The sequence below is a fragment of the Pristiophorus japonicus genome, chromosome 14 (assembly GCF_044704955.1).
Source record: "Pristiophorus japonicus isolate sPriJap1 chromosome 14, sPriJap1.hap1, whole genome shotgun sequence".
In the NCBI taxonomy this organism is placed as follows: Eukaryota; Metazoa; Chordata; class Chondrichthyes; family Pristiophoridae; genus Pristiophorus; species Pristiophorus japonicus.
Genome location: NC_091990.1, coordinates 158,560,966 through 158,582,929, shown reverse-complemented (window position 1 = coordinate 158,582,929; position 21,964 = coordinate 158,560,966). Strand labels below are relative to the sequence as shown.

Genomic DNA, 21,964 nt, shown 5'->3' with positions numbered 1-21,964 from the left:
ACACCTGAGCTAAAGAAAGCAATTTTGTTGCAAGGCTAGTCATTCTGGACAATGAGGCAGCGTTGTTTGGATACAGGTCTTGTACATCGTAAGTAGGTGGAGTATGCTCTTTTAGAAACATGGAAACATAGTAAATAGGTGCAGGAATAGGCCATTCGGCTCTTCAAGCCTGCACCGCCATTCAATGAGTTCATGGCTGAACATGCAACTTCAGTACCCCATTCCTGCTTTCTCGCCATACCCCTTGATCCCCCTAGCAGTAAGGACTACATCTAACTCCTTTTTGAATATATTTAGTGAATTGGCCTCAACAACTTTCTGTGGTAGAGAAATCCACAGGTTCACCACTCTCTGGGTGAAGAAGTTTCTCCTCATCTCGGTCCTAAATGGCTTACCCCTTATCTTTAGACTGTGACCCCTGGTTCTGGACTTCCCAAACATCAGGAACATTCTTCCTGCATCTAACCTGTCTAAACCCGTCAAAATTTTAAACGTTTCTATGAGATCCCCTCTCATTCTTCTGAACTCCAGTGAATACAAGCCCAGTTGATCCAGTCTTTCTTGATATGTCAGTCCCGCCATCCCGGGAATCAGTCTGGTGAACCTTCGCTGCACTCCCTCAATAGCAAGAATGTCCTTCCTCAAGTTAGGAGACCAAAACTGTACACAATACTCCAGGTGTGATCTCACCAAGGCCCTGTACAACTGTAGTAACACCTCCCTGCCCCTGTACTCAAATCCCCTCGCTATGAAGGCCAACATGCCATTTTCTTTCTTAATCGCCTGCTGTACCTGCATGCCAACCTTCAATGACTGATGTACCATGACACCCAGGTCTCGTTGCACCTGCCCTTTTCCTAATCTGTCACCATTCAGATAATAGTCTGTCTCTCTGTTTTTACCACCAAAGTGGATAACCTCACATTTATCCACATTATACTTCATCTGCCATGCATTTGCCCACTCACCTAACCTATCCAAGTCGCTCTGCAGCCTCATAGCATCCTCCTCGCAGCTCACACTGCCACCCAACTTAGTGTCATCTGCAAATTTGGAGATACTACATTTAATCCCCTCATTTAAAGCATTAATGTACAATGTAAACAGCTGGGGCCCCAGCACAGAACCTTGCGGTACCCCACTAATCACTGCCTGCCCTTCTGAAAAGTACCCATTTACTCCTACTCTTTGCTTCCTGTCTGCCAACCAGTTCTCAATTCACACCAGCACACTATCCCCAATCCCATGTGCTTTAACTTTGCACATTAATCTCTTGTGTGGGACCTTGTCGAAAGCCTTCTGAAAGTCCAAATACACCACATCAACTGGTTCTCCCTTGTCCACTCCACTGGAAACATCCTCAAAAAATTCCAGAAAATTTGTCAAGCATGATTTCCCTTTCACAAATTCATGCTGACTTGGACCTATCATGCCACCTCTTTCCAAATGCGCTGCTATGACATCCTTAATAATTGATTCCATCATTTTACCCACTACCGATGTCAGGCTGACCGGTCTATAATTCCCTGTTTTCTCTTTCTCCCTCCTTTTTTAAAAAGTGGGGTTACATTGGCTACCCTCCACTCCATAGGAACTGATCCAGAGTCTATGGAATGTTGGAAAATGACTGTCAATGCATCCGCTATTTCCAAGGCAACCTTCTTAAGTACTCTGGGATGCAGTCCATCAGGCCCTGGGGATTTATCGGCCTTCAATCCCATCAATTTCCCCAACACAACTTCCCGACTAATAAGGATTTCCCTCAGTTCCTCCTTCTTACTAGACCCTCTGACCCCTTTTGTATCCGGAAGGTTGTTTGTGTCCTCCTTAGTGAATACCGAACCAAAGTACTTGTTCAATTGGTCTGCCATTTCTTTGTTCCCTGTTATGACTTCCCCTGATTCTGACTGCAGGGGACCTACGTTTGTCTTTACTAACCTTTTTCTCTTTACATATATCTATCGAAGCTTTTGCAGTCCGTCTTAATGTTCTCTGCAAGTTTCCTCTCGTACTCTGTTTTCTCTGCCCTAATCAAACCCTTTGTCCTCCTCTGCTGAGTTCTAAATTTCTCCCATTCCCTGGGTTCGCTGCTATTTCTGGCCAATTTGTATGCCACTTCCTTGGCTTTAATACTATCCCTGATTTCCCTTGATAGCCACGGTTGAGCCACCTTTCTCTTTTTTATTTTTATGCCAGACAGGGATGTACAATTGTTGTAGTTCATCCATGCGGTCTCTAAATGTCTGCCATTGCCCATCCACAGTCAACCCCTTAAGTATCATTCGCTAATCTATCCTAGCCAATTCATGCCTCATACCTTCAAAGTTACCCTTCTTTAAGTTCTGGACCATGGTCTCTGAATTAACTGTTTCATTCTCCATCCTAATGTAGAATTCCACCATATTATGGTCACTCTTCCCCAAGGGGCCTCGCACAACGAGATTGCTAATTAATCCTCTCTCATTACACAACACCCAGTCTAAGATGGCCTCCCCCCTAGTTGGTTCCTCGACATCTTGGTCTAGAAAACCATCCTTATGCACTCCAGGAAATCCTCCTCCACTGTATTGCTTCCAGTTTGGTTATCCCAATCTATATGCATATTAAAGTCACCCATGATAACTGCTGCACCTTTATTGCATGCACCCCTAATGTCCTGTTTGATGCCCTCCCCAACATCACTACTACTGTTTGGAGGTCTGTACACAACTCCCACTAACGTTTTTTGCCCTTTGGTGTTCTACAGCTCCACCCATATAGATTCCACATCATCCAAGCTAATGTCCTTCCTAACTATTGCATTGATCTCCTCTTTAACCAGCAATGCTACCCCACCTCCTTTTGAAGGCCCAGGTGACCCTCAATTTTGGCTTGCAACAAGCTTATGTTACTAATGCTTCCTTTGGGGAATATAGTGCTCCATCTCCAGTCCAGTTGACCATTCAGATATTATTTCATTTGGTTGTCAATACAGATTCTATCATTGATTGGGTAGATGCGACAACTGAATAATCCTTCCCTGCCTTTCAATTCCTTTTACATGAACTGCTTCAAGTGTACGTTCACAATTTGGCACAGACTGCTTCAGTGGTAACAACGTTAAAATGCAGCAAGTTGTATAATGTTTCTATAGCGACAGTGAAAGTGCTGTTTTTGCCGCGTTTTGCTGATTCTCCAGGTGTAAAAAAAGGAATGGGAAATGTCCAATGCAACATGACATGTATACAGAGAGAAAGCCAAACATTGACGTTTGTGGAGCAACTGACTACGTGCTCAAGGGACAGCATAGATTTGCAACAGCTTCCTACTCAAGGCACTGGATACAGCTCATTCATTAATAACTTGCTCCATTTGGTTAGGTTCAAGTTTCTCTGGTCACTAGGGATGACTCATTTCAGTGTGAAGAACATTGGGCTGGTAGTGACATTATCGCAACCATCAGCTGTATACGCGGTGAATGTAGGTGACAGAACAGCAGCTCATGGGACCATCCTGTACAGGTTTTCCTGGCTGAGAAATGCATGTTTTCTTCGCCAATTGCAAAAGTTATTGTATTTCTGTTGCCCTGAGCTGGTTCTTTCCACTACCTTCAGCCAGCAACAGCCCCAGTAGACATTCAGCATGGTGTATCTTGAGCCAAGCACAACACTCTTGACATTTTTCTCTGAGAGCCTGTAAAAATGAAATGACAGTCCTTTTGTGCTTCGTGGTAGTTATCCCAGGAGACAAGAGGGTGATGTTGAGAGGGTTGGCGTGGGGAAAATGTATAAGAAGGAGCCTTCTGCCAACTGTCTCACAGCAGTGATTCATCAAAGTAGCCTCCTGTCACTGGATCTGGATCCACTGGGGTAGGGAGATTGCATCTGATGGTTCTTGAGCAGCGATTTATCTCACCAGATGAAAGGGTAAAGGAAATAAAAAACTAATAGACAACTGTTTACTGTCCATTTTTGATAATATCCTCAGACTTGGGGAGAGAGCGTAAAAATGTAGATGCAATGAGTTGCAAGTTTAATTGTGAAAAACTTCGATTAGGTTAGAGTAGATTGTATGCTTACCCAAAGTATTATTAATCCATACTGGCTGATGAATCGAGTACTGTCTCCTCTTCTGACACTGCATTGATTTATTGCTATGTGTATATGAAGGTTTAAAAAAGAAGGAAAATGATGTTTTACTCACCTTGAATTTAATTTTTTTCATTCTTCAAATGAGATTCAATCTTCCCGCTCCATTCCATGTGTCAACTCTTGTGTCTGAATTTGTGTATATGGAATTAGTACTTATGGGCTCAAGCTTCGGCCTGAGTTGCTCCTATTTTTTTGGAGCAACGAGTTTAGAATGGAGCATCTCAGAAATTGCAATTCTCGGCATTTCGTTTGCTCCAGTTCTGGTGAGTTACAATAGTTTCATTTTAGAACAGATTTTTTTTTTCAAAACGGGCTGTGTCCAGCCACTTACGCCTGTTTTGCAAGTTTGGGCAGCGAAAACTTACTCCAAACTAACTTAGAATGGAGTAAGTGTAGATTTTCGTACGCTAAGATAAAACCTTGCCTACACTTATAAATCAGGCGTAGGGAATGAGAGATGGGGGGGGAGGGAAGTTTACAAACATTAAACACTTCACTTTTACAAATAAAGAGCCATCATCAATAATAAATTATAAATAAATAATAAATCAACCAATAAATCAATCGAAATTAAAAAAAAAAATCAAGAAATAAAAAATTAAGTTTCTACTCACCTACTGCAGCACCGGGAGTCCTCCAACAGCGTGCTGGGATGCCCCCCCCCCCCCCCCCAATGTCTGTCTCTCTCTCTCTCTCTCTCTGTCTCTGTCAGTGTCTCTCTTTGTTTCTGACAGCGAGGGGTGGGGGGAGGGAGTAGGGAGAGGAGGGGGGGAGAGGGAGCGGGAGGCAGGAGAGGAGGGGGGGCGAAGGGAGGTGTGGAGAGGGGGGAGGGAGGGGGAGGTGGGAGAGAGAGGAGGAGAGATAGGAGGGGGGGGGAGAGGAGAGGAGGGGGAAGGGCAGAACGAGAGCCGGGGGTGGGTGGAGTCTGAACGGGCCCCGCTGCCGACATAGAAGAAGCCGAGCTGCCGATGGCGACACTTTGGGTGGGGCCCGCCCCCAGCGAGATGCTGGGCCGGCAGATGGGCCCCGCTGATTACGTGGAGTGGGGGAGAGAGGAGGGGGGGAAGCTGAACGGGAGGGAGACCTGACTCTCGATCTTCGCCTGGGTAACCCATTCGGCCAGAGCTAGGGCTGGCGTGCTTTGGGCCCCTCCCACGCAGCCTCGGGGGCGAGGAGTTACTGCACATGCGCGCACACTCTAGTGCGCATGTGCAGAGGTCCCGGCACGGTTTTCAGCGCCGGGACCTGGCTCCGCCCCCGACCTCTTGTGCTGCGCCACACCGAGCACGAAGACGTCCTGAGGAGCTCGCAGAATCACAAGGTAAGTTTTCGGCGCCTTTTTTATTCCAGAAAGTCGGCGCACCTTATGGAGGTGCGCCATTTTTACAGAGGGCGGATACTTGGATCCCATGTAACTATGTGTGCTTGACTGGAAACTCAATGCATTTTATGGTCTTGATATTGCCTGCGCTGACTGAAGGTGCTGAGGAAGCAATGAATGAATCTATATGTGCAGCTGAGTTGATAAAAGAAACCTCGTGTGATTTTTCTTACACCGGTACGCTCGCGGCCTTCCGCGAGAGGTGGGCGCCGGAGGAACTGGAGTGCATCGTCACCCCCGGCAACCAAATTTTAATTTGATTTTATATGTTTTAAAGTTTAATTTGTTTTAATTGCCGGGTTTTAGTGTCCCCCTCCCCTTTTATAGGGGGCACTTGTATATATATCTCTTGTTTTACTGCCCAAATAAACCCCCAAAAAACCCACAAAAAAATCACAAAAAAAAAACAAAAAAAAAAAGGGGCATGTGAAAAGTGTTTAGAGTGTCCCCCAGATCGGGGGGCACTTGACTTAAATGTTTAATTTTGTCTCCTTAAAAGAGTTGTGTGATTTTTCTGTTAAAGGTACTGGTTGAAGCTGTCCTCTGTGTGCTATGTATAACAAAATTGTAAACTCGTTTAAAAAGAGCAAGTTTACAATTCTTTGCACATAATACACACAAGAAATCTTTCCCCAATATGAGGAGGCTGAGGGGAGACCTGATTGAGGTGTATAAAATTATGAAGGACCTAGATAGAGAGCATAGGAAGGACCTATTTCCCTTAGCTGAGGGGTCAACAACCAGGGGGCATAGATTTAACATAATTGATAGGAGGTTTAGAGGGGATTTGTCTTCACCCAGATGATGGTGGAGGTCTGGACATCACTGCCTGAAAGGGTGGTAGAGGCAGAAACCTTCACCACTTTTAAAAAGTACTTGGATGTGCACTTGATGTGCTATAACCTACTGGGCTGGAAAGTGGGATTAGGCTGGATAGCTCTTTGTCAGCCGGTGCGGACACAATGGGCCGAAATGGCCCACTTCCATGCTGTAAATTTCTATGATTCTATATTTTCCTCCAACATGTCCAGGTGATTATGTATAAATGATCAATTACAGAGCTTGTCTGTAATGATTGGGCTACATAAAAAGAATTGGGAAGGTTGGTCTGATTGGCGGGGGGTGGGTGGGGCGAGTTCGTCGGATTGTTATATGTAGCAAGATGGTAATGTCTTAAAAAGGAGCACATTTACAATATCACTGCACAGCAACCAGAGCAAATCTTCCCCTAATGTATGGAATCTACTATTTTCTATCCATCTATACTTTGTTCCAGCCCAATATTCTGTTAAAAAAAAATCAATTTTTACGGATTATTACTAGTGGCAAAGTGACTTAGAATGTCAGTCGTTGACTGAAAATGGAGACAAGTTTTGAAAGGTTAACTATAATGGCATCGGCAGCAGCTCTAAATCAGCTTTACTTTAAGATACAGCAGAGAGCTGTATTCGTCAAAGGATCTCCACATACAACTGTTTGAGGCTGTGCATGAATTTCTATTGCATACAGATCATTAAAGTTTCATAAATGATATTCTTCATTGCCGCGTGAGAGTATATTGGTCTAATAATAGCTCTGATTAATGCTTGTCAGAACCGAACGATGGCCATTGTTCATGAGACGTGTCCAACTCTGGATTGCCCACTGATTGAACGCATTCAGCCTGAAAACAGATGCTGTAATGTATGTCGTGGTAAGTATAAATGCTTCAACTTAACACTCCAGTCACCTGTTTGTAGCAGTTTAACATTCAGAGGTTTATTAGGACCCAGTTATTTTGACAGCGTTTCAAATGCTTCGGGCCGCAGCAGTATGCAGACAGCATTACAAAGCTTTCCCCAATAAACCCCATCAAGTACTGAGATTTCTATTGGATGCTAACTATAACTATGTAACACAGTGTAATGAGTGGAGCTCCGACTGTGCCACTTGAGAACATATTCCAATCGAGAGCACATTTACCATTGCCCTATTCTTTTTAAATTGCATGGTCGGGAAAATTTGGGCCGATGCCAGCTATTTTAAAATTTTGCTTCCAGTACACTGAGCTCCAATCATTTTAAATGAACACAACGCAACGTTTAATCCTTTAGCCTACATTTCAGACTTCTTTCAAAAAAAAGCACTTGCACTTAAATCGCACCTTTCATGTCCTCAGGACATCCCAAAGTGCTTCACGATATTGAAGGTGAAATTCAAAGTTGGCGGGGTACAAAATGAGTCAGAACAGTTAGTTTGCCTGTTCTACACTCCGCCTTACTTTCCAAATTCAGGCGGGGTGTTTAATGAATGGCCGATCCACTACCACCCATTTTGCACCCCTGCTGAAGTTGAATTTCACCTCCATAGTCACTGTTGCAACGTGACGGCCAATTTACGCACAGCAAAGTTCCACACACAGCGATGAGACAAATGGCCGGTTAACTGTTTTAGTGGTGTTAGTTGAGAGATAAATGTTGACCAGGAAATGCCTCCAGGAGAGAAGCCTGTTCTAAAAGCATCTGTTTGGAATAGAAAAAATGAAGTTGGAGATGTTGAGGGATTGTCGACAGGAGTCGCATTGCCTGGTGGACACTGAGGTGGACTGTGGAGCATCTCACAGCCATGACCAGCCGACCTTCGTGGCTGAAGAAGGGAGCATGGCTGTGGGAGATAATAGTAGGAGACTTAAAACAAAGTTAATAGTCTATTCCTCCATATCCCTTTCTTTGTTTTAATGATCTAAACCTGTGCATTTTCCTTTACATAGCATCTATAAAAATGATTTTCTGTCTAAATGCCTAATCACGATGAACACTCTGCTCCTTTAAACAAGGAACAGCAGCCTCAACTCCAGGTTGTTTAGTTGATTAATCTCAGCGCTGTAAAGAAAGTGAATCTTGCACAGGTCAGGTCAATCCTTGCAATGTGTCACAAATGGAGTAGCCTCTTCTGTGCCTGACTGCATGTTTCTCCGTGTTCAACCAGCAAGACGTTCTGTGCCATTGTTACAGCTGCATTGTATTAATGTTTTGTCTATGTAAATGAGCCATTTTGCAAACAATTGTGATTTTAATCGTCTCCAATTATTTTTAAAGTCCCTGCTTGTTGTATCATTGTTTGCTCCATTCTGTTACAGAGTAAATGATGAGAAACAGTGTAGAGTAGCTGGCAAATTTTCTTTTTGTAATGGATTTAAAAGGAGCTAATGACAATTGCTGGCGCCAGCTTGCTGGAAATCAGGAAAGAAAGGCACCCCCCCAGGATTTACAGATGATTAGTTTTATTGATTGATCTGACAAGTGCTTTTTTTTGTTGGAGAATTAGTTTTAATAAGAAAAGGCTGCATGATGAGTTAAGAGGATTTGGAGAGTCTCACACCAATTATTTCTCATTGGTGCCAGTGTACACTGCTCACCATTTATTCACTGTGACCTTCAGATATCTGCTATGTGAATTGCGGGTATTAGCCAGTCACTGATATCTATAGTCGTTCCTCGAAATTCGTCGCTGCCTCTGTCTAGGAGGGCACGACGTTCCCGCAACAAACCAGAAGGACAATGTCTTGCAAATTGCCGACTTCCCCAATGCTTTGGGTCACATTGACGTCCGTCGCGTATTCACCCCTGTACCTGCTGAGAATGCTGATGTCTGTGTTAACAGGAGAGACTTCTGTGAATGTACCAGCAGAGTGAAATGCAGTCGGTCTCTGTGTGTACCAGTTACAAGGCAATGCCCGTAATTCATTGGTTCTTGCCAAATGTAGGCGAGGCGGCAGTTTTTTCTCCACTGCGATTTGGCTGGTGGATGACTGTATCAACCTCTGAATATCAGTGCCTGGGTATCGTGTCCATAACTGAACAAAATGTCTCTTTCTCAGATCATTCTGAGTACTGTTTCTGTGGCCTCCTATCCCAAGTTCCCTCTAAGCTGCGCTTTGCTGTGTGCAGCCTGTTTATTTCAATGCGCGGTCCCTTTAAATTTCTGCGGCACATGCGTGATATTTCCAGTGGAAAAGCTTGTGATGGGTCTGCGCAGGACCTTGCCGATTACTGTGCGGCCGCACACATACACACGTAGCTTAGTGGGAACATTGCTCCTATGAATCCCCCACTCCCTTCATCTCACCATTGGCGACCATACCATCGCTTGTCTAGGCCCTAAACTCTAAACTGCCTTTCCACCTCCGTCTTCTCATTTAAGTCCCTCCTTAAAACGTACAATCTTTGGCCAAACGTTAAGTCCTTTTAGCTCTTGTGTCTATTTTTGTCTGATTACCCACCCATGAAGCACCTTTTCCAACGTTGGAGGCACTATCTAAATGTAAGTTGTTGTATTTGTAAGAACTGCTGCCAATAATAAGTAAGGGATAAATAGCAGGCAGCCAAGGATAGGCTGGGGTTGTTTTCCTTGGAACAGAGGAAGCTGAGGGGAGATTTTATTCTGGTGTATAAAATTATGAGGAGCCTAGATAGTGTGGATAGGAAGGTCCTATTTCCCTCAACAGAGGAGTCAATAACCAAGGGGCATAGATTTAAAGTAGTTGGTAGAAGAATTAGAGGGGAGATGAGGAAAATTTTCTTCACCCAGAGGGTGGTAGGGGTCTGGAACTCACTGCCTGAAAGGATGGTAGAGGTAGAAAACCTTATCATATTTAAAAACTTGGATGTGCATTTAAAGAACCATAACCTAAAGGGCTACGGACCTAGTGCCGGAAGCTGGGATTAGGCTGGGTAACTCTTTTTAGAATGGCACGGACTCAATGGGCTGAATGGCCCCCTTCTGTGTCGTAATAATTCTATGATTCTATGAAGGTAATGCTTATTGCACACAAAGTCTTGCTTTCGTTGGTTAGTTTATTTTTTTAAAGCTAGTGACCAAATTTAACATGATTTTCCTATTTTCCTGCGCTTTTGTTCTGCTGAATATGCTAAGCCTGACCGTAAGTTTTTGTACCCTCTTGTGCCTCAAAACCATAATAGAAGTGGTTGTAAATCCTTCAGTACAACTGGATTTGTGCTTAGTTTACCTATCCCCTTAATATTGTGGTCTTTACAAAATAACCTATTCCTCCTCTGCCTATTGATCCTATGAAGAACCTTTTGATCTTCACCCACCATCTCCACCCAATGGCTTGGCAGAGGGTAGAACGGCAACATGTCGAATTGTGACCATGATCTATTCCCACTACTGGAGCACAGATGATACAGAACTACGAGTTCAGGGTTTGTCGGGGACATTCTTGGCACCTTTCAAGGAATTTCTGTTTTACCTAAAATCAGTGCGCAAATGGTATTTCTTTTAGATATTGGCACTTTGTTACTTTACTGTGCTTCCCATTTCTTATTCCTAAGTATATGTTATTTTATTACGCTTTGATTTCATAGCGTTATGACTTAAGTTATTTGCTTCCTGAATTTTTATTTGCTGCTTGTTGGGTGAGAGGAAGCTCGTGAGGAGCCTATACACCAGCGCAGACTAGTTGGACTGAATGGCCTGTTTCTGTGCTGTAATTTCCATGTCATCCAATGTTAATAATAAAGGTGAGGTTCTAAAACACTGACTCCTGATTCCAGAGTCAGCTGTGTGTAGGGGAAATGTCATCGGGTCCACGCACTCCTCGAGCACACCCCTGAGACTTGATAATTGCATTTCATCAGTACAATTGCAGTGCAGTCCGGAGAAAGGCTGCTTGCTTGTTTTTTTTATATCATAAGAATATAAGAATATAAGAAATAAAAGCAGGAGCAGGTCATACGGCCCCTTGAGCCTGCTCTGCCATTCAATAAGATCATGGTTGATCATCGACCTCAGCTCCACTTTCCCACCTGATCTCCATATCCCTTGATTCCTCTAGACTCCAAAGATCTATCTATCTCAGCCTTGAATATATTCAGAGACTCAGCATCCACAACCCTCTGGGGCAGAGAATTCCAAAGCTTCACAACCCTCTGAGTGAAGAAATTCCACCTCATCTCTGTCTTAAATGGCCTACCCCTTATCGTGAGAGTGTGCCCCCTAGTTCGAGACACTCCAGCCAGGGGAATCTACCCTGTCAATCCCCTTCAGAATTTTGTATGTTTCAATGAGATCACCTCTTATTCTTTTAAACGCCAGAGTATAGGCCCATTCTACTCAATCTCTCATCATAAGACAGCCCTCTCATCCCAGGAATCAATCAAATGAACTTACGTTACACCGCTTCCTATCTTGTGCAGCGTACCACACTTCACTTTTGAACTTCTCAGAGTAAAAATGAAAGACTGGTAGAGTTAGGAACAAAATTATTTATCTGCTAGACATGTTCATAATATCACTCCCACTTTTTGGGCTGTGTTCCAGATCTTTATGATGCAACTAGTGAACTGGCTGCATTTGATTAAGGGATCATTTACCCTCACAACTTTAGCATGTGTGCGACGCAGTTTCCACGCCTTCTGCCGCCTTGTCCCTCAGCTGTTGAATTCCCCCCTCAACCTCGCTACTTTTCTCTGCTCCTTTGAGATGCTCCTTAAAGCCAAGCTCTTCCTGCCCCGATATCTGCCTTGGCTTGGTGCCAATTTTTGGCTGATTTTGTTCCTGTGAAGCACCTTTTGGACGTTTTACTTTGTTAAAAGGCGCTATAAAGATGCAAAATGTTGTTGTTGGTTAATAGGTGCCCGTGGAGGGTCGAGCATATTAGGCAGGGGGATGGGCAATAAGTTGCCATCTTCAGGATCTGCCTTTGTGAGCCTTGATCAGTCAGTTGTTCCAACATGGGCAATTGTTCTTTCCATCCTCAACATCGGCAGTCCCTCGGGGTCGAGGCTGACTTGCTTCCACTCAGGTGACTGATGAACTAATTTTAAATGGTGGAAGAGGCCTGTGCGTGAATTATTTTAACGTGGGGTGGCCGTTGCACATCAGCCACCACACGGGCTTGACGGAGCAGTGGCAAGGGGATCCAAGACGACTGGAGACCAGTATGTGCCAATACATACACACAAACTCAAACGTACTCCTACTGTCCTCCTTCCTTCCTTCTTCCCACAGGACCTCTCTCTACATGGAATTCATAGTATGCAATGTGAGCCTCAAAACCTCACAGCCTCGCTATTGGCCCGTGTTGCGCCTTCCCTTGGTCTTGTCCACGCTGCTCTACCTCTGGGCTCCGACCTCTCTGCTCCTCCGTGCCTCATCCGTCCTCGCCACTCCTGATCTCCAGACCTCGCCCATCCCGCGCCAAATACACAATAACAACAATTTGTATTTATATTGTGCGTTTAACGTAATAAAATGTCTCAAGGCGCTTCACAGGAGCATTATCAGGTGAAATTTGATACTGAGTCACATAAAGAGATATTAGGACTGGTGATCAGAAGCGTGGTAGGTTTTAAGGAGCGACTTAAAGGAGGAAAGAGGTGGAGAGGTTTAGTGAGGTAATTCCACAGCTTAGGACCTCGGCAGCTGAAGGCACGGCCAACAATGGTGGAGCACTGAAAATCGGGTGTTTGCGCAAGAGGCCAGAATTGGAGGAGGGCAGAGACCTCGGAGGGTTGTAACGCCGGAGGAGATTACAGAGAAACACGCAAATGAGATGAGGTGCTGACAGAACCTTGCACAGCTGATCTGCCGGTGGGAATGTCGGAATTTAAACCAGTCACAGGCAGCACTAGCAAATTTCTGAGCAACAACGCACTGATTTGCCTTACAGCTTCCACGCCCTGCACCACTGCTCTTCCCCTTCAGTCAGGCCCTGCCTCTGGAATCCTCAGCACTGCAGGTCCTGACTGAAAGAGGAGGGCAGGGCTGCTGGGAGTCAGAACTAACATGGTCATCCACCACGCTCCTCCTGAGTAAGGCATCAGAGCTATATGCAAGGTTTCTTAATTCCTGCAATTCCATTGCTGTTTCTGCTGGCTGGATGGACCAGAAGGCAAAGGTCTGTGGGCCTGATAAGATTGTGACACAAGCCTGATTCTGCCCATGTGCCATGGGCTTGGCACTCTTGTCTTATGCCATTATGTAAAAGTCTTCAACATCATAGGCAGTCCCTCGGAATCGAGGAAGACTTGCTTCCACTCCTGAAGTGAGTTCTTTGGTGGCTGAACAGTCCAATACGAGAGCCACAGACTCTGTCACAGGTGGGACAGACAGTCGTTGAGGGAAGGGATAGGTGGGACTGGTTTGCTGCACGCTCCTTCCGCTACCTGTGCTTGACCTCTGCACGCTCTCGGCGTTGAGACTCGAAGTGCTCAACATCCTCCCGGAAGCACTTTCTCCACTTAGGGCGGTCTTTGGCCAGGGACTCCCAGGTGTCAGTGGTGATGTCGCACTTTATCAGGGAGACTTTGAGGGTGTTCTTGTAACATTTCCGCTGCCCACCTTTGGCTCGTTTGCCGAGAAGGAGCTCCGCATAGAGCACTTGCTTTGGGAGTCTCGTGTCTGGCATGCGAACTATGTGGCCTGCCCAGTGAAGCTGATCGAGTGTGGTCAGTGCTTCAATGCTGGGGATGTTAGCCTGGACGGGAAAACTGATGTTGGTGCGCCTGTCCTCCCAGGGGATTTGCAGGATCTTGCGGAGACATCGTTGGTGATATATCTCCAACGACTTGAGGTGTCTTCTGTACATCGTCCATGCCTCTGAACCATACAGGAGGGTGGGTATTACTACAGCCCTGTACCATGAGCTTGGTGGTAGATTTGAGGGCCTGGTCTTCGAACACTCCTTTCCTCAGCCGAAGGCTGCACTGGCACTCTGGAGGCGGTGTTGAATCTCCGCATCAACATCTGCTTTTGTTGACAAGAGGCTCCCGAGGTATGGGAAATGGTCCACGTTGTCGAGGGCCGCGCCGTGGATCTTGATGTCTGGGGGGCAGCGCTGTGCGGCGAGGACAGGCTGGTGGAGGACCTTTGTCTTACAGATGTTTAGCGTAAGGCCCATGCTTTCATATGTGTCAGTAAATACATCGACTGTATCCTGGAGTTCAGCCTCAGAATGTGTGCAGACGCAGGCGTCGTCCGCGTACTGTAGCTCAACGACAGAGGTTGGAGTGATCTTGGACCTGGCCTGGAGGCGGCATAGGTTAAACAGCTTCCCCTGGTTCTGTAGTTTAGTTCCACTCCAGCGGGGAGCTTGTTGAATGTGAGGTGGAGCATGACAGCGAGGAAGATTGAGAAGAGGGTTGGTGATGAGGAGTTCATATTCTAGTCATTGGTAGGGTACCGCTGGAGTTGGCTTTCCCTATACCCTCTCTGCCAATCACGCCTCCCCAGAGAGCTGTGTCATTGCTGACCCAGGTGTTGAGGTCACCTAGGAGGATCAATTTGTCACCCACGGGGACGTGGGTCAGGGATGTTTCGAAGTTGGAATAAAAACCCTCTTTGGTCTCATCCGTTGCATCGAGAGTTGGGGTGTACGCACTGATGACTGTGGCGCATTGGTTCCGGGATAGGGTAAGTTGGAGAGTTATGAGGTGTTTGTTAACCCCGGAGGGGGAGTCTTTGAGGCGATCGACCAGCTCATTTTTGATGGCGAAGCCGACTCCGTGGAAGCGGCGTTCTTCCTCTCGTTTTGCTTTCCAGAAAAAGGTGTAACCTCCACCTTGTTCCTTGAGCTGGCTTTCCCTGCCCGCCGGGTCTTGCTTAGGGCGGCGATGTCGATGTCAAAGTGTCTATGTTCTCGGGCGACTATGGCGGTACGGCATTCCGGCCTGTCGCTGTTGGAGTTGTCCAGGAGGGTCCTGACATTCCAGGTCCAAAACTTCATGTTAATGAAGTGGAAGATGCCTGTGCGCGAGTTCTTTTAACGTGGGGTGGCCGCTGCACACCGGCAACACACACGGGCTTGACAGAGCTAGGTCATGATCCAGTGGCAAGTGGGTCTACGATGACTGGAGACCAGGCACTGCTGTATGAGCCTGATTGCCTGCGGCGAGATGTTGGCCGCAAGCTCGGCGCTGAGTAGCGTCCTTGATGGTAGGTGGCCCGAGGCTTGGTTGGGGTCAGGCATTAGGAACGTCAGTTGTCCGCTGGATTCCGAGGGATGTTTTAAAAATTTCTTCCAAAGTTTTCCAAAGTTTCTCCGGAGGTTTCAAAAGAAAAATTCTCCAAGTTGTTTAAAAGTTTAAACATTTTCCCAAATCGTTTAAAAAGTTTCTCAAGTTGATTAAAAGTTTAAAAGTGGATTAAAAGTTAATTAAAAGTCTAAATATAAGTCAGTAGTCTACAGCCCAGTCAGTGTTCACTGCTAATGATCTAGGGCAGGTACAGCCCGTCGTTGGGCTTGGCTGGCTGGCTGAAGAGACTCGGAGTGCGAGGCTGGACCGGGCCCTCTGGCTGAAGGGACCCAGAGTGCGCCGCTGGGCCGGGCCAGCTGGTCGAAGGGACCCAGAGTGCGTTGTTGGGTCAGGCCCTCTGGCTGAAGGGACCTGGAGCGCGTCGTTGGGTCAGGCCTTCTGGCCAAAGGAACCTGGAGTGCGTCGATGGGCCGGGCCGGCTGGCCGAAGGGACCTGGTGTGCGTTGCTGGGTCAGGCCCTCTGGCCGAAGGGACCTGAAGTGCGTTGTTGGGCCGGGCCGGCTGGCCGATGAGCTCTTCTGCTAGCTACCAGCTGCCTCTCTGCACTGCAAGGTACCACACAGGCCACGGTGTGACTCACTGCCCGTGCACACACAGTGTGTAACAGTAAACTATGTGCCACTTGCATAGCCAGGTACAGTACATTGTAAAGGACAAGGGCCATCACTGTGCGTGTACCTTTTTCTAGGGGGTTCGCATGCCTGATACAAGACTCCCAGGGCAGGCGCTCTGCTCAGAACTCCTACGGCAAGCGAGCCCAAGGTGGGCAGCGGAAACGTTTCAAGGACACCCTCAAAGCCTCCTTGATGAAATGCAACATCACCACTGACAACTGGGAGTCTCTGGCTATGGACTGCCCTAAGTGGAGGAAATGCATCCGGGAGGGCGCTGAGCACCTCGAGTCTCGTCGCCGAGAGCATGCAGAAAACAAGCGCAGGCAGCGGAAAGAGCATGCGGCAAACCAGTCCCACCCACCCTTTCCTTCAACGTCTGACTGTCCCACCTGTGACAGAGACTGTAATTCCCGTATTGGACTGTTCAGTCACCTAAGAACTCACTTTTAGAGTGGAAGCAAGTTTTCCTCGATTTCGAGGGACCGCCGATGATGATGACCTTTTTCTTACTTCTGTAACACCTGATAGGCCTCACCTGTCCCAGTTGTACTTCTTGCAACTCTCGCCCTAAACCTTGCTGCCTCTCTCCCTACCTCTGACCATGCTTCACCCTTCTCCTCTTCTCCTGTGTGGCATAGGTTTTTCCTCTGTGGAACACCCTGGTACATTTTCTACATTAAAGGAGCAATATTAACTTAAGTCGTCCTCTGCCTGGCATGTGCCGACATGCAAAAGTGTAGAGAGGCTGCAAGGGGAAAATCTAACAGACTAGGTCTTACTCCAAATGAGTTATACTTGCACTCCAAAATTAAGGAGAGATAGAGAAAGACAAATTAGAAGTTGAAGAGGAATTTCAACATAGAATCATAGGGGCCAAAATTGAACAACTCACTGCCCGCTGCCGCCGATATTGCTCCTCTTGATCCACTTTCGAGATGGCCTGGAGCGGGCGGGAGGGGAGAGCCGCTGGGAACCGCCAGCGGACGGCCGAGTGGCGCAACTGAGCTCCTGCCCGCCGAGCTCCCAGATTTCTCTGGGCGGGAGTCGGCAAGACTCGGCGACAGAGCGGGGGTGGACTGCTGCGTGGAGGCTGGTCTGTTCCCGACGGTAAGTAGGAAGAACCTGAATATTATTAAAAAAAAAAATTTCAACAGCGATTTACCTGCATGGGGTCCCCGGAGATCTTTTATTTTTTAATGGTGATTTTCTTTTCCAGCTCTTCGACCTTCCGTGGGCGGCAAGCACCTCTGCTACCGAGAATGAGACCTCCCGCCCGCTGCCACCCAGTTTGGTGGCACACGTCGTCCATTCGTCGCCCGCCGACCTTCGAGGGACCTCGGCCATGAATATCCCGCCCAAAGTACCGTCTGGTACCTTGGCGGCCATCGGCGACACTTTGGGCTGCAGTTGGGCGGGTGGAGGCCTTGATAAAAATCGGCCCTATAGAAGTTTATGGCATGAAAGGAGGCTATTCGACCCATCGTGCCTGTGTCGGCCGAAAAAGAGCTATTCAGCCGAATCCCAGCTATTGGTCCTTAGCCTTTTAGGTTACGGCACTTCAAATGTGATGAGGGTTTCTATCTCTGCCACTCTTTCAGGCAGTGAGTTCCAGACCCCCACCACCCTCTGGGTAAAAAAAGTTCTCCTCAACTCCCCTCTAATCCTTTCACCAATTACTTTAAATCTATGCCCCCTGATTATTGACCTCTCTGCTGAGGGAAATAGGTCCTTCCTATCCACTCTATCTCGGCCCCTCAATTTTATACACCTCAATTTTATACACCGCTCAGCCTCCTCTGTTCCAAAAAAAACAACCCCAGCCCATCCAATCTTTCCTCATAGCTAAAATTCTCCAGACCTGGCAACATCCTCGTAAACATGGAAGAAGAATATCTTTATTTATCGCAACTTTCTGGATGACTTTGTAAGTCAGCATCCTAAGAATAGCCAGAAGGATGTCTCAATAAATGCGGGGAATTTTGTCGACATACTAGGCAGAATTTGTGTCTGGGAGACTGCAGCACTGAATTGTCAAGTTCTACTGCTGTAGAGCTGAAGACTGCCTGTGTCGAAGAAACCCGAAGAGCACTTTAACATTAGAGGGAATATTTTATGAATTAGTGCTGCTGGGGTGGAGCTTTGTGCTATGGGAGCATGCATCGCGAATTGGGGTGTGGAGTTCATCACAACCTACACAATTTTCCATCCATTAAAGCTGATCTTCATGCCTGAATTCCTGATTTGCACTCCTGCTCCATGATGCTCTAATTCATAAAATCTAGCTCTATATATGACTCATGGAAGATTAACTCTGTTATGAATAATACAGTTGAATTGAGAGTTTGAATGAAACTGTGAGGAGGTAACTTTTATTTATTTATTTATGTCTGCGGATATTTTCTGACTGTTTGCTTTGGGTAATTGGTTGTGCTACTGAACCTTGAAGAAGATAGAAGAGTTAAGCAGTAAATCTATAACTTTACATTGAAAAGATTCAGAATGTTATTGGTGCACTTCCAAACTTCTTTTCACCGCAATTGAGTAATCAATACATTGATCTTTTGAGTAAGTCCAATTGGTTTCCACAAAATAGTTTGGTGTAAGGTATAACACTGACAGGATAACTATTTTGTGCATTTATATTTATATAGAATTACATACAATCTACATCCCAGAAACAGGCAATTCGGCCCAGCAGGTATATGCTGGTATTTATACGTCACATGAGCCTCTTCTCTCTCATCTTGCCCCCATATCCCTCTATCCCCTTCTCCCTCCCCTTAAATGCATCAATGTTGCTTACTTCAACCGTTCCATGTGACCTTAAGTTCCACATTCTAACCGCTCTCTAATTCTTCCTAAATTCTTTACTTGATCTGCTCGTGGCTATCTCATATTTATGATCCTTGGTTGTGGATTCACCACAGGTGGAAACAGTTTTTCCACATCCTTCTATCAAACTCCTTCATAGTTTAAAGACCTCTATCAGGTCTCCTCTTGGTCTTCTCTTTTACAGAGAAAAGAGCTCCAGCCTGATCGTTACATCCTCTCAATTCTGGTAACATGCTTGTAAATCATTTCGGCAGTTTCTCCCATGCTTCAACATCTTTCTTGTAGTATGGAGACCACAATTACACACGGCACTTCCAAGTGTGGTCTGACCAAGGTTTGATATAGATTTAACATTAACTCCTTGCTTTTTCATTCTAGTCCTGGAGAAATGAGACTCCATGCTCTGTTTGCAATTTTTACAGCTTTATCAATGTGCTTTTAGCAATTTGTATATCTACATTCCCTGATCTCTCTGCTCCTCTACTCCAATTTTTTTCTTGTATTGTAAGATACCTTAGTTGTGTGTGTGTGTAGATGATATATATGATATATATAGATATAAGATTATAATGGTTAAAAGTTGTTCATTCCCAGGATGCTTTAGGGTTTGATTTGTCAGGGTACAATTTAGCTGACACTGTGATTTAGGTGTTTGCTGAAACGATAGGATGTATTAGATTCGTCTTGCTTGACTTGTTTTCATGGCCACATTGGGAAACAGTTAGCCAAGGCAGTTTTGAGATAAGAAGGGAACAATGGAAGAACTGGATGAAAAGAGTTAGCATCTTTCGTTTAGACAGAAATACAACCTTTCTGGGGGTCTTGTTCACAATAACAATTATAATGCCATAATTAATTATCAATGACAGTATTGGTGAGAAACAGACGATAAAGATCTCAAACTTTTGTTACCAAGAGAGTCAGGGTTTGTAATGGAATAACGAAGATGATATTTCTATCCAGGGAAATTGGGATATCCAGAGTGACGTCCAAAATCTGGAAACCTTGGGACCGAGGCCGTTCCGAATTCTAGATATTTCTGGATTTCGGAACGTCTTTGCCTGGGCCGAGGGAGGCAGGTAGGTGTAAGGGATAGAGTTGTAGCAGGCAAGAGCAGACAGATAGGTGGACACAACACAATGCTGAAGATAGTGAACTGATCAGTATTAGGAGGGTCTGAGGAATCGGTGATGGTATGGATTATAATTGCCTATTGTATATAACACATGCTTATGTAGGTATAGCACACTTATAACGAATTAAAACTGTATGGTTAATTCATGCTTAACCTTAGAAACATAATGAAACAGCAGAAGTCAGCAGTTACAATTTTGATTAGAAACATAGAAACATAGAAAATAGGTGCAGGAGTAGGCCATTCGGCCCTTCTAGCCTGCACCGCCATTCAATGAGTTCATGGCTGAACATGCAACTTCAGTACCCCATTCCTGCTTTCTCACCATACCCCTTGATTCCCCTAGTAGTAAGGACTTCATCTAACTCCTTTTTGAATATATTTAGTGAATTGGCCTCAACAACTTTCTGTGGTAGAGAATTCCACAGGTTCACCACTCTCTGGGTGAAGAAATTCCTCCTCATCTCGGTCCTAAATGGCTTCCCCCTTATCCTTAGACTGTGTCCCCTGGTTCTGGACTTCCCCAACATTGGGAACATTCTTCCTGCATCTAACCCGTCTAACCCCGTCAGAATTTTAAACGTTTCTATGAGGTCCCCTCTCATTCTTCTGAACTCCAGTGAATACAAGCCCAGTTGATCCAGTCTTTCTTGATAGGTCAGTCCCGCCATCCCGGGAATCAGTCTGGTGAACCTTCGCTGCACTCCCTCAATAGCAAGAATGTCCTTCCTCAGGTTAGGAGACCAAAACTGTACACAATATTCCAGGTGTGGCCTCACCAAGGCCCTGTACAATTGTAGCAACACCTCCCTGCCCCTGTACTCAAATCCCCTCGCTATGAAGGCCAACATGCCATTTGCTTTCTTAACCGCCTGCTGTACCTGCATGCCAACCTTCAATGACTGATGTACCATGACACCCAGGTCTCTTTGCACCTGCCCTTTTCCTAATCTGTCACCATTCAGATAATAGTCTGTCTCTCTGTTTTTACCACCAAAGTGGATAACCTCACATTTATCCACATTATACTTCATCTGCCATGCATTTGCCCACTCACCTAACCTATCCAAGTCGCTCTGCAGCCTCATAGAATCCTCCTTGCAGCTCACACTGCCACCCAACTTAGTGTCATCCGCAAATTTGGAGATACTACATTTAATCCCCTCGTCTAAATCATTAATGTACAGTGTAAACAGCTGGGGCCCCAGCACAGAACCTTGCAGTACCCCACTAGTCACTGCCTGCCATTCTGAAAAGTCCCCATTTACTCCTACTCTTTGCTTCCTGTCTGACAACCAGTTCTCAATCCATGTCAGCACACTACCCCCAATCCCATGTGCTTTAACTTTGCACATTAATCTCTTGTGTGGGACCTTGTCGAAAGCCTTCTGAAAGTCCAAATATACCACATCAACTGGTTCTCCCTTGTCCACTCTACTGGAAACATCCTCAAAAAATTCCAGAAGATTTGTCAAGCATGATTTCCCTTTCACAAATCCATGCTGACTTGGACCTATCATATTACCTCTTTCCAAATGCACTGCTATGACATCCTTAATAATTGATTCCATCATTTTACCCACTACCGATGTCAGGCTGACCGGTCTGTAATTCCCTGTTTTCTCTCTCCCTCCTTTTTTAAAAAGTGGGGTTACATTGGCTACCCTCCACTCCATAGGAACTGATCCAGAGTCAATGGAATGTTGGAAAATGACTGTCAATGCATCCACTATTTCCAAGGCCACCTCCTTAAGTACTCTGGGATGCAGTCCATCAGGCCCTGGGGATTTATCGGCCTTCAATCCCATCAATTTCCCCAACACAATTTCCCGACT

At 45.8% G+C, this 21,964-nt stretch overlaps 1 protein-coding gene across 1 annotated transcript in view; it reads left to right on the top strand.

The window, feature by feature from the left end:
* Positions 1–21,964, top strand: part of LOC139280163 (protein kinase C-binding protein NELL1-like) — a 1,006,941-nt gene that overhangs the window by 246,182 nt on the left and 738,795 nt on the right. Inside the window, exon 11 of the mRNA XM_070899716.1 lies at positions 7,105–7,204. Within this exon, the coding sequence (XP_070755817.1) occupies positions 7,105–7,204 (100 nt within the window). The remainder of the gene's footprint in view (positions 1–7,104; positions 7,205–21,964) is intronic.